The 12,853-nt window shown below is 42.7% G+C and overlaps 1 protein-coding gene across 5 annotated transcripts in view; it reads left to right on the top strand.

Moving 5' to 3' along the window:
* Window positions 1-4,348: 4,348 nt before the first annotated feature.
* DENND4A (DENN domain containing 4A) overlaps window positions 4,349-12,853 on the top strand; it is a 136,470-nt gene continuing 127,965 nt past the window's right edge. For 2 of the 5 annotated variants that reach the window (XM_075858304.1, XM_075858300.1), the window contains exon 1: window positions 4,351-4,411. In XM_075858304.1, the coding sequence (XP_075714419.1) occupies window positions 4,404-4,411 (8 nt within the window). In that variant the 5' untranslated portion in view covers window positions 4,351-4,403. Of the gene's footprint in view, window positions 4,412-12,853 lie in introns of all 5 variants that reach the window. The other 3 variants (XM_075858307.1, XM_075858301.1, XM_075858306.1) reach the window with 2 other exon arrangements.

The raw sequence follows: 12,853 nt of genomic DNA, 5'->3' as shown, positions 1-12,853 counted from the left end.
AGGGGCTCCTGGGGCCAATGGAAGTTTTTTTACATGTTCAGCATGATGGAGAGTTGGAAGATGCAGAAGTAACCCATTTGCCCCCCATTTCACATGTTGCACTGATGGTGGCAAAACGATGCATACTCCAAAAATGGTTGGTACCGGATATCCCGCAATTGAGCGAGGTTGTTCAGGGGATGAGAAACCTGTTCTATCTGGATAGAATCGATGTTTTAAAACACAAGGACGCCCAAGGGGAAAAAAAATTTGGGAAATGGAAATTGTTCATAACAGAGCATTTCTCAGGGGAGGAGATACGCAAAATGATCGATCCATTCATTGGATCACCCTGGTACTTGATAGAAGACCTCAAAGGCACCTTAGGAGTGTTAAAAATATGTAGAACATAATATCTATGGTTTTGAAATAATATATTGGCCGATTCGGTTAGGGATGTAGCTTCATGTGGCTCCAGTTTATGGTTTTTTTAATGTTTATATTTATATTTATACTTAAAAAAAAAAAAGTTTTGTATGCATTGTTCCTCAGGGATATTCATCAATAACGCTGTTCACCTAATGTTATGGAAATTCTTGTGACGACCTCCAATAACTGCCTCATAATGATGTAAACAATTATGATCTCTATGTCATTGTAAGAATGTGATTTCTGTAACTTCTGCAACATATGATTATATCCCTGTAACAGTTTGCTGTATATTATGTTATGTGAAAACTCTTCAGAAAATTAATAAATATATGTTTTAAAAAAAAAAAAAAAGCTTGGGTGAGTGCTGAGCCGCTTGGTTTCTGATCGGCTTTTTTTGGGCAGCCAATGTAACGGCGTACAGACTCAATAGAAAGTCTATGGGCCCGTACATCTGCTTTCCGAAAAAGTAGTTCAGAAACTAAGTGGCTCAGTACTCATCCGTGCGCTTATGCTGCATCGTTTTAGTGATCGGTGGGGGTCTCAGTGCTCGGACGCCCACCGATCAAAATTTCTGACATGTCACTATGACATGTCAGAAGTTTGTTGAAAGTTTAGTTACCCAGAGTTTAGTTTGCTAGAAACTTAAAGGGGTTATATAAGATCAGAAAAGCATACTTGCTTTTTCCAAAAACAGTCAATGAGCTTTGTTCACACTTGTATATTTCCTCAGTTTTCCATTGCTCTTTGATAGTCAGAGTAGCATGCTGAGCTGTTCTATCCAGTAAAAACTTGAAACCCCTTGTAAGTCAATGTAGGAAAAAAACAGTTCATAACTGATCTGTAAAAAGGACCATAACAAGTCATGATGGATCATAACAGATCAATCATATCCATCATGGATCCTGAAGAGGGACGCCATGATGTCAAAGTGAACAGAGCCTAAATGTATTTTGTGGTTCTTTTTATAGAAAATAATTGAATTACTACCAGTATGCAGAATAATGTATCTCTGAATGTGAATTATAATAATCCTAGAAGCTGAGACATTGACTAGCTCTATGATTATCTGTGATAAGTATATGGCAAGAGGTTGTTATACAGGATATGGAAAACTGTGATAACTATTATATCATCGGTGCCGGACTCCGGCTGAATATCTATCCAAATTAACATTGAACTATTATTTTTTACTGACTATCATTCTTATAAACACTAGAATGAAAACTTCTATTAGCAGAAGCCACTGTTTGTAATGGACTGTTTATAATAAAACAAATGTCGCAGATCTGAATTTGTAGTAAGTTTGAATGCAGGTATACCCTCAGTAAAAAACGCGGACATCATGATGAGATGTGCCAAATCACATAGTCAGCTCACCTACATCTGTATTACACTTTCATCAACCTGCAGTCAATAACTGTCCTCTTGTTGCACTAGTACAGCATTACCGATCATGATGGGGGTTTATAAATAAATAATGACTCTATATATAGTTGTGCACGAGGCTCATTAGAAAGCAGGATTGTTCAGTCCAATCTATTCTTATTTATAGGTAAGCAGTTTTACTAAATCCCAACAGGCAGCACTTGTCGCCTGGAAAGCTCATTAACAGTGGCAGAATACAGACCATCCAACATCATTAGAGAGAAAAACTACCCATCCCCCTTTCCTCCAAAATATTTTGATGTCAACAATGCCTCTGGCTTTTACTCTTCAACAAAGTTTACCTGCATGCCCTTTCCATGTCATTCGTGCCCACCTTTCCATCAGTGCCACTGACTGCTATTTTCCTGACATTACTGAACCTTTCAATCAACTTAATTTGCAACAATGAGGCAATACACATTATAATAATAGTCATTGATTCGACTGGAAAAGATTATATTTAACAATTATCATTATGTTTATGTTTCCAAATCATTTGTTACTGCAGAACTTTACCATTTCTCACAGTTGTAAACACAACAATAGTGCCAGGGTCCGCCTGGCACTATTATAGTCATACCTCCAAACAATGGTCATACTTCCCAACAATCCCACAGGATTGTCCTGCAAAACGGACCTCAAGGGGACATGCAAATGAGCCCTAAAAGGGACGATTTTGTGGGTGTTTCTGGGCAGATCGGTTGGGGATTCAAATGTTGGAGTAAGCCAGCCTAAGGCCCCATGCACACGACCGTAAAAAACGGACCCATTCACTTCCATTGAACGCGGACACCTTTCCGTATCGCTACGGATGAGTGTCCGTTCTGCAGAACTGTGCCGGGAATTATGGAGCATGTCCGTTTTTGGTCACGGACTCCTCCATAGAAGTCTATGGGGGAACCCAAAATTGCGTATGGCTACGGAGGTGCGTCCGCACATACGGATAGCCATCCGCAAATACAGAAGTTTTGCTAAGCGACACAAAGGGGATTTTCCATCAACCAGACCTCTTTTTTTTTGCGGATCCGTATATACGGATGTAATACGGATGCACTACAGACCGTATTTGCGGATACCATTCAGCAGAAATGGGTACATTGCTGATGATTTGCTGATGACTATAAAGCAATACGGAACCGTATTTGCGGTCAGCATTTGCGGATACGGTCGTGTGCATGAGGCCTTAGGCCCCATGCACACGACCGTGCCCGCAATCACGGCCCGCGATTGCGGGCACGGCCGGCCGCTGACTGACAGCCGCATTTTCGGGCCGTGCTCCCATACAAAGTATGGGAGCACGGCCCGCAAAATGCGAAAGAACGGACATGTTCCATAATTCCCGTAACATTTCCACGGCACTGACACCCTTCCGTAGTGCTACGGAAAGGTGTCAGTGTTCAATGAAAGTGAATGGCTCCGTTTTTGCGGACCGCAGTTGCGGTCCGCAAAAACGGAGGTTTTTTGCTGTCGTGTGCATGGGGCCTTAGGTTAGATAATGACCGACGCAGTACCTTCTTATAGAGTACCATATACCTCCTTATAGAGTACTATATACCTCCTTATAGAGTACCATATACTGCAGCACCAGGGCAAAAAAACCAGAACAAAAACAGATCCTAATAAATCATAACAGATCTTTCAAACAAATCAAAATGCATCCCTCATATCTGACATGAATCCTGTTAAAAACGGAAGTCATGTGAATAGAGCCTAAGATATCCAATGTGCCAAGTTCAAATGGCAAATAAAGATGAACTAACGACTTGAACTAAAGTAAACTTGTATAATAGTTTTGTAAAGCCAAGATAGGGGAATGGTCTGGTCCTATAATGGATAGTTAAAGGAGTTGTTCCCTTATGGCACTTTTACCCACACAGCTGAGGGTATATTTAATGGCTACATAAAGATATGTTTCGCACTTACAGTGCCCGTAATCACGGCCGGCCGTCGCGAACGGCCAGCCACGGGCCACATTTTTGTAAAATACAAAAAGTAGGACATGCTCCATAATTCCCGGCACCGTTCTACGGCACGGACACCTATCCGTAGCGATATGGAAAGGTGTCTGCGCCCAATAGAACCGAACAGGTCCGTAATTGCGGACCATATTACGGTCTGCAATTACGGTGATTTTTCACGGTCGTGTGCATGGGGCCTTACTCTTGGTTACAGTGATCCATCACTGTGAATTTCTTCAGCTGTTTGAACCTCTGCCTCTTTCCTCCCAGCAGCCGCCTAAGAGTTTTAGCAGCTGTTCCCTTTTGTTTTCCAAGAAGAACATTCCTGAGCCCTGGGCAGGAACCAGCCCAGCATGGACCTGGACAACATGCCAAGAACATGAGCAGAAAGTGGCAATTCTGTGTGCACTTGAAGACTTCCTCCACCTCCCATCTATAATCTCAGCATGTTACAAAGACCTGGTGCGTGTACAGCTAACCACAGGGTTTCCCCATCACATAGCTGGGCTGTCAGAGAACTGTGACAGACATTTCATTCAGAGCGGAGTCTACAAGGGAGCTGGACTGATCACTGAGGACACAGAGGACCTTTAAGAGACAATTCTTCCAATGAACAGGTAAAACAATGCTAATGCGTCTACTTGAACTAGTTAACTCTTACCTACTATAGCTGTCTGTACATCTTCATTCTTAAAAAAAGGTTCAAATTTCATTTTTTAATTATTAAAAGCCAAAAATAAGGGTCAAACTTTCTTAAAGAGTGTTTTTTTTTTGCCTGTTAAGTTAATTGTAAGTGTTATAATTTAGATAGATGCAATGTAATTGTTCATACAATATTACAATACATATAAAACCTCATATAATAATCATGACCATTCAGTTTCTTTAAGTATCTTTACTTTCTTAATCTGTAGATTTATATGGCTATAACTGTAATAAGAAATCTCGTTTGGTCATTGTCTCCAACTTTATGGGGCATGTTTTGTATATTGGGGATCACAAGTGGTCAGGGCTAGATCAAAGTTGGTGGACGCCTCAGGACAAAGAATTTAGTGGGAGCCCTCCCCAGTAATACAATGTTTGCATAATGTAAGCTGGGCATACACATTGAACATACATACCACATATGTCGAAAGGATCTGCCAACAATGTAATAAGTATAAAGAAGCTGTAATGTTCCCCAATATCTGTTGGGGGAAGAAGAATCGGGCATGATGAATATTAACATACTCAATCCTTTGATCAACCCTGAGATAAGCAGAGCCAGAGGTGTGTGGCAACCACTTATCCCCATCTACCTATGGCATTAAACATGCAAACTCTGCCAAGAAGACGGGACCTCTAACGTTTAGTAATATCAATTAGTAAAAACGTCATAATCACCTCTTCCGCCATATATTAAACTTCTATATTGTGAAAGTACACTTAAAATTTTGTTAAAACTCTCATGTCTTACTGCTTAGTGTCTGGGAAACACTGGAGGGAACTGAATGGAGGAGTCCCTAAGGAAGGTGGAGGGCCCCCTTGGCAATAGCCCCTTTGGGCCTCCCTATAATCTGGGCCTATTAGTGACATGGAACGTATGGTTAATGTGTGTTCATGTTTATTTTGGAGATCGTGAATTAGATAGATCACAATATTATGACCAACCTTGTGGACCTCTTTTGCCCCCATCTCAACTTGAATTTACCATAAAATGGATGTCAATCTGTTGAAATTAACAGGTCGTTGTAAAATGGAAAACTCGCTGACAGTCTGAGACACCATTTGCTTTATAGCATTAAACATGGCCTTTAACATAGGGGGGGAGGGGGGAGAAATTATGACTGGCTGAATCTGGTCCTTTGGTGGTAAATGCTTTGTACTCCTTCCCAAAATTGTTTAATTTATTGTTGTATTTATTGCTGTAATGGATCTAAAATGAAAAAGAAAACAACTTTAAAATGTCTATTGTTTTATGTCTACAGCTCCGATCCATGCTTACAGACAACAAACAAACCAGGCACACTCTGATCTTGCAGTTCCATTCTCTTCCATCTGTCCCCTACTTCTTATTAATCTACAGAATGCATGTCAGGAATAAGTATGCGATAGATGGAAGGGAGTTTGACTGCAAGATTAGACTACACATGGTTTGTTTGTAGTCTGTTACCATGGAAACGCATAGGTCTGTATTTGGAACTGTAGATATTTGTTTAATCAAGACTGTTTGCAAAGTTTCTTCATATTTAATTTCAGATGTTTCATGAGAATAAAAAAAAAATGGGTTGCTAAGGTATGTTCTAACATTAGGACATTGATTTACTGTGACCAAAAGTCTTCTAAGAAAATGTCCAATGCCAGCATGTTGCCTTTCTTATCCAGTAGTGTGGTCACCCAGAAGGATAGGTTAATGACTTCATGCTGTTGTTTTTCCACTACAATCCGCTCCACTCTCCACCTGGTGCATTTTAAAGGAGAATTTATCTGACTCTTCTTTGTTTGGGACTCAATTTATGGGTAGCATAGTATTTCATCAGCCAAATGATCGATGTTAAATCAGCCAATACTCATAGTATACTGAGATAATGTATAGTATATGCAAATCTTGTATTAGTGTTATTCAGATATAAAGAATTTTTACATTACAAAATACTAATTACACAATTAATTCATTCATTCTTGTATATAAAATATATTCTCAAGGCAAATAAGCAATATAGAAATTACTCAGGTTCTATTATAATTTCACAGAAATACAAGCTGACAAGTATATATATAAAATATATATATATATATATATATATATATATATATATATATATATATATGATGTCTTGTGTAGATCTTATAGGAACTAGATAAAGTGCTGACTGTTTTATGATCATATTGCACATCTAAATACTGTTTTGTACTTTCTGATAGTGGAGAGCAGAAAAATTCTTCATTATGGCCAAGAACATTTCAATACACGTGTCCTACACAATTCCTTTTTACATAGCATAGTGAAGCTCTTCATGGGCTCCTAATATAATATACAAACAGACGCCAACTAATTGCACACACAAGTAGTATATATAATACACTCATTTTCTTCCCAAAATCTCTGTGCATATACTAGATTGCTGACTGTCAATATTTCATCCCATTTGACCATTTATTTTGACACTCAGACCAAGTCCTGTATGGTCTCCTTATTTACCATAAGGTCTTATGTCCATAAATGGTGAAAATCTCATCTGAGGTAACAACATTTTCAAGCAGTGCAGAGCAGTGTTTCATTAACTTTCTGAGGTCGGGAGCCACTTTTGGCCAAGACTTTTGTTTGAGACCCCCCACTACCGTACTTAGCCCCATCTCGTCTCTCGTATGCCAACGTTTTTCGTAGCTATATATCCGGTACTTAAATCCATTAGAAAAATAAGTCCATGCAACATTGAAAACAACGATATCTGTGTGGGGCAGAAAGGAGCAGGCCAGGGGCGTAGCTAAAGACTCATGGGCCCCGATGCAAAAGTTCTTATTGGGCCCCCCCCCCCCCGCAAACTCCTCATGGCCGACGGTCTCCCAAGTGACCCAACAATGCAGCACTAGCAGCCGGGGCGTCACTAAGGCTGGGTTCACACACCCTATTTACGGACGTAATTCGGACGTTTTAGCATTGAATTACGTCCAAAAATGCGGCTCAAAAGCGTTGGCAAACATCTGCCCATTCATTTGAATGGGTCTTACGATGTTCTGTGCCGACGGTCATTTTTTTTACGCGCCGCTGTCAAAAGGCGGCGCGTAAAAAAAGACGCCCGCGTCAAAGAAGTGCCTGTCGCTTCTTCAGACGTAAATGGAGCCGTTTTCCATGGACTCCATAGAAAAACAGCTCCAATTACGTCCGTAATGGACGCAGCGAAAGACGCCTGCACATACCATTACGGCTGAAATTACGGTGCTGTTTTCTCCTGAAAACAGCACCGTAATTTCAGCCGTAACGGACGCTGCCGTGTGAACATACCCTCAGGGCTTAAAATGTCAGGGGAAATAGCCCCAATACATATGTGTCTGCCCAAAAAAAAATGTGTGTATAGGAGACAGCATAGCATATCTATAGCACTACGACCCTATAAACTATGGATAGGATTAGATACATTGGCTCAGCAGACAGTATCACACATGTAGGATTAGATACAATGACTCAGCAGACAGTATCACACATGATAGGATTAGATACAGTGGCTCAGCAGACAGTATCACACATGATAGGATTAGATACAATGACTCAGCAGACAGTATCACACATGATAGGATTAGATACAGTGGCTCAGCAGACAGTACCACACATGATAGGATTAGATACAGTGGCTCAGCAGACAGTATCACACATGATAGGATTAGATACAGTGGCTCAGCAGACAGTATCACACATGATAGGATTAGATACAGTGGCTGAGCAGACAGTATCACACATGATAGGATTAGATACAGTGGCTCAGCAGACAGTATCACACATGATAGGATTAGATACAGTGGCTGAGCAGACAGTATCACACATGATCGGATTAGATACAGTGGCTCGGAAGGCAGTATCACACATGATAGGATTAGATACAGCGGCTCAGCAGACAGTATCACACATGATAGGATTAGAGATAGGGCCCAGCAGACAGTATCACACATGATTGGATTAGATATAGGGCCCAGCAGACCGTATCACACATGATAGGATTAGATACAGTGGCTCAGCAGACAGTATCACACATGATAGGATTAGATATAGGGCCCATCAGACAGTATCACACATGATACGATTAGATACAGGGCCCAGCAGACAGCATCACACATGATTGGATTAGATACAGGGCTCAGCTCGCTGACATTGCGGCTCCAGCGTTGGACCCAGGAAAGGTAAGAATAATAATTTAGCTTCTTTATGTGTTACTGATTATTTTTGTGTGTTTGTGTTTTTTTTACAGGTTCGGTTGTTGGACTTCGGATACGAGGACTTCAATGACGGCGTTTTTTTATTCTCAATAAAATGGTTAATGAGGGTTGTTTTTTTATTTCAATAAAATATTTTTTCTATGTGCTTGTATCTTTTTAAAGTTTATTATCACTGCCTTAGTAATGGCCGCTGGCTGATTGACAACCTCCATTACTAAGGCGGGGCTTAATGTTAGCAGGTGCAGAGGCCAACACTAACCCCCATTATTACCCCGGTACCCACCACCACCAGGGGTACTGGGAAGAGCCGGGTACGAACCAGTACCCGACCATCTGTAGCGACGGTTAGGTACCAGGGCGGACGCAGGCTGGTAGTATTAGGCTGGGGAAGGCCAAAAACAGTGGCCCTTCCCACACTGGTAATGCTGCCTGCTGCTGCTCTGTTGTATCTGGCTGGTTATGAAAATTGGGGGGGGGACCCCACATCGTTCTTTCCAATTATTATTATTTTTTTTTTAAATGACGTGGGGTCCCCCCCATTTTTCATAACCAGCCAGATACAATAAAGCAGCAGCAGCAGGCAGTATTACCAGGGTGGGAAGGGCCACTGTATCTGGCCTTTCCCCTCCTGTTACTACCAGCCTGCGGCCGCCCCAGTGCCCGGCCATCACTACAGATGGTCAAGTACTCGATGGTACCCGGCTCTTCCCAGCAGCCCTGGTGGCGGTGGGTACCGGGGCAATAAAGGGGATTAGTGTTAGCCTCTGCACCGGCTAACACTAAGCCCCGCCTTAGCAATGGATGCTGTCAATCAGCCGGCGGCCATTACTAAGGCGGTAGTAATATAGTTTTTTTTAAAAACAGACATAGAAAAAATATTTTATTGAAATTTTAAAAAAAACCACACAACCCTCATTAACCATTTTATTGATAATAAAAAAAAAGCCGTCATCTAAATAGTCCTGGAATCCGACGTAGTCCAACGACCGAACCTGTAAGAAAACACACAAAAAAACGATTAGTAACACATGTGTTAGGCTTAGATACAGGGCCCATGTGTGATACTGTCTGTGGGACCCTGTATCTAAACCTACCACAACGTAGGCTTAGATACAGGGTCCAGCAGACAGTAATCTTATACAGTATAAGTTTACTGTGTGCTGGGGCCCTGTATCTAAGCCTACAGTGTGGTAGGCTTAAATACAGGACCCATCAGACAGGATCACACATGGGCCATGTATCTAAGCCTACTATGTGATTGGCTTAGATACAGGGCCCAGCAGACAGGATCACGCATGGGCCATGTATCTAAGCCTACCATGTGATTGGCTAAGATACAGGGCCCAGCAGACAGGATCACACAATCTGTTGTGCAGTCCCTAAACATTGATGGCCTATCCACAGGATAGGCCATCAATAGCTGATGTGTCTCCCGGGAAACGCAGATCAGCTGTTTTGAAGAGGCCCCAGCACTCGTACGAGAGCTGCTTCCCCTTCATTTCACTACTCGCTCACACTGTGAATCGCCGACACCGATTCACAGTGTGACCGGAATGAAGGGGGGCAGTTCTCGTACGAGTGCTGCGGCCCCTTCAAAAAAGCTGATTGGCGGGTGCCAGGAGTCGGACCCCGCCAGTCAGAGCTACTACTCTTACCTTCCTCTTCAGCCGCGGTGGAAGTTCTGACCACTCTCGATGTTGTGCGCGGAGCATAGCGCTGGGACGTCATGCGCTGCGCACAGCGCTTGACGTCAGGACCTCCGCTGCGATCTGGTACCAGGAAGGTAAGTACAGTCTGTTACTATAGTAACAGGGGCCCGCGGCCCGAGTTACTATAGTAACTTTTTATTGATGTGGTGCGGGGGGCTGTGGGCCCCCCTGGCTTCGGGGCCCGGTCGCAATTGCGACCGCTGCGACCCCTATAGCTACGCCAGTGGAGCAGGCTCAAGGTATCCTGCTGCTGCGCATTGCTAAGGCCTGAATATGGCCGCTGATGGTGGGTCATGTGACCCGACCCGTCCATCAGAGGCGTAGCTAGGTGATTAACACAGGGGGGTGAAACACATTTGAGTGGGCCCCAACCCAGTGGGCCCCCACACAGTATAATGAGCCCTTAGTGGCCCCCATACAGTATAATGTCCTTACAGCTTCCCCCACACAGTATAATGCCCTTACAGCTGCCCCCACACAGTATAATGCACCTATAGTGCCTCCCTACACAGTATAATGCACCTAAAGCTGCCCCCACACAGTATAATGCCCCTACAGTGCCTCCCTACACATTATAATGTCCCTGTAGTGCCTCCCTACACAGAATAATGCTCCTAAAGCTGCCCCACACAGTATAATGCCCCTATAGCTGCCCACAGTATAATGCCCCTATAGTGCCTCACTACAGAGTATAATGTACCTAAACTTGCCCCCATACAGGATAAGGCCCTTATAGTGCCTCCCTACACAGAATAATGCTTCTAAAGCTGCCGCCCACACAGTATAATGCCCCATAGCTGCCCCATACAGTGTAATGATCCCTTAGTGCCCCTCACAGTATAATACCCCTATAGTGCCTCCCCACAGTATAATGCCCCCTTAGCTGCCTCAACACAGGATAATGCCCCGACACAGGATAATGCCTCCTTAGCTGCCCCCAAACAGTACGATGCCCCTACAAAGTATAATGCCACATAGCTGCCCCCACAGTATAATGCTCCGATAGCTGCCCCTACAGTATAATGCGCCTATAGCTACCCACACACATGATAATGCCCCTATGGTGCCTCCCCACACAGTATAATGTCCCTATAGCTGCCCACATGGGATAATGCCTCTAAAGCTGCACCCACACAGTATAATGCCCTTATAGCAGCCCCCAAACAGAATAATGCCCCTATAGCTGCCTCCATTCAGTATATTGGCCCATAGTGCCTAATAGAAAAATAAATAATTACTTACCTATCCCCATTCCCGCCATGAGTGGAGAACCTTTTCTTCCTTTGGTCTGTGCTATGAATGACTCGGCGCAGACAGGCATGATGACGTCACTAGATTGCGCCTGTCTGCGCTAAGCCGCTCACGGCTCACCGCATAGTAAATGATGTAGCACGGAGATGTCAGCTCCTTGCTCCAGCACTGAATTCAACTGTATCTGCGTCCTGAGGATACAGTTACATAGTTACATAGTTACATAGTTAGTACGGCTGAAAAAAGACACATGTCCATCAAGTTCAAACAAGGGAAGGGAAAAGGGAAGGAAAAATTTCTACACATAGGAGCTAATATTTTTTTGTTCTAGGAAATTATCTAACCCTTTTTTAAAGCCATCTACTGTCCCTGCTGTGACCAGCTCCTGCGGTAGGCTATTCCATAAATTCACCGTTCTTACTGTAAAGAAGCCTTGTCGCCTCTGCAGCTTGAACCTTTTTTTCTCCAGACGGAGGGACTGCCCCCTTGTTTTTTGAGCGGGTTTTACAAGGAACAGGATATCACCATATTTTTTGTATGTGCCATTAATATATTTATATAAGTTAATCATGTCCCCCCTTAGTCGTCTTTTTTCAAGGCTAAATAGGTTTCATTCTTTCAATCTTTCCTCATAACTTAAATTCTCCATGCCCCTTATTAGCTTCGTTGCTCTTCTTTGTATTTTTTCCAACTCCAGGGCATCCTTTCTATGAACTGGAGCCCAGAACTGAACTGCATATTCTAGATGAGGCCTCACTAATGCTTTGTAAAGTGGCATTATTACATCCCTGTCCCGCGAGTCCATGCCTCTTTTAATACACGACAATATCCTGCTGGCCTTTGAAGCAGCTGATTGACACTGCATGCTGTTATTGAGTTTATGATTTACAAGTACACCCAGATCCTTCTCAACAAGTGAATCCGCCAGTGTAGCGCCCCCTAGGACATATGATGCATGCAGGTTGTTGGTACCCAGATGCATAACTTTACATTTATCTACATTAAACTTCATTTGCCAAGTGGACGCCCAAACACTTAGTTTGTTTAAATCTGCCTGTAATTCATGAACATCTTCCATAGTCTGAACTATATTACATAGCTTGGTGTCATCTGCAAAAATAGAAATAGTGCTATTAATCCCTTCCTCTATATCATTAATAAATAAGTTGAATAATAGTGGTCCCAGCA

This window comes from Rhinoderma darwinii, chromosome 3 (assembly GCF_050947455.1).
Source record: "Rhinoderma darwinii isolate aRhiDar2 chromosome 3, aRhiDar2.hap1, whole genome shotgun sequence".
NCBI lineage: Eukaryota > Metazoa > Chordata > Amphibia > Anura > Rhinodermatidae > Rhinoderma > Rhinoderma darwinii.
Note: the sequence above shows the minus strand (reverse complement) of the source record. Positions and strands in the feature narration are given on the sequence as shown.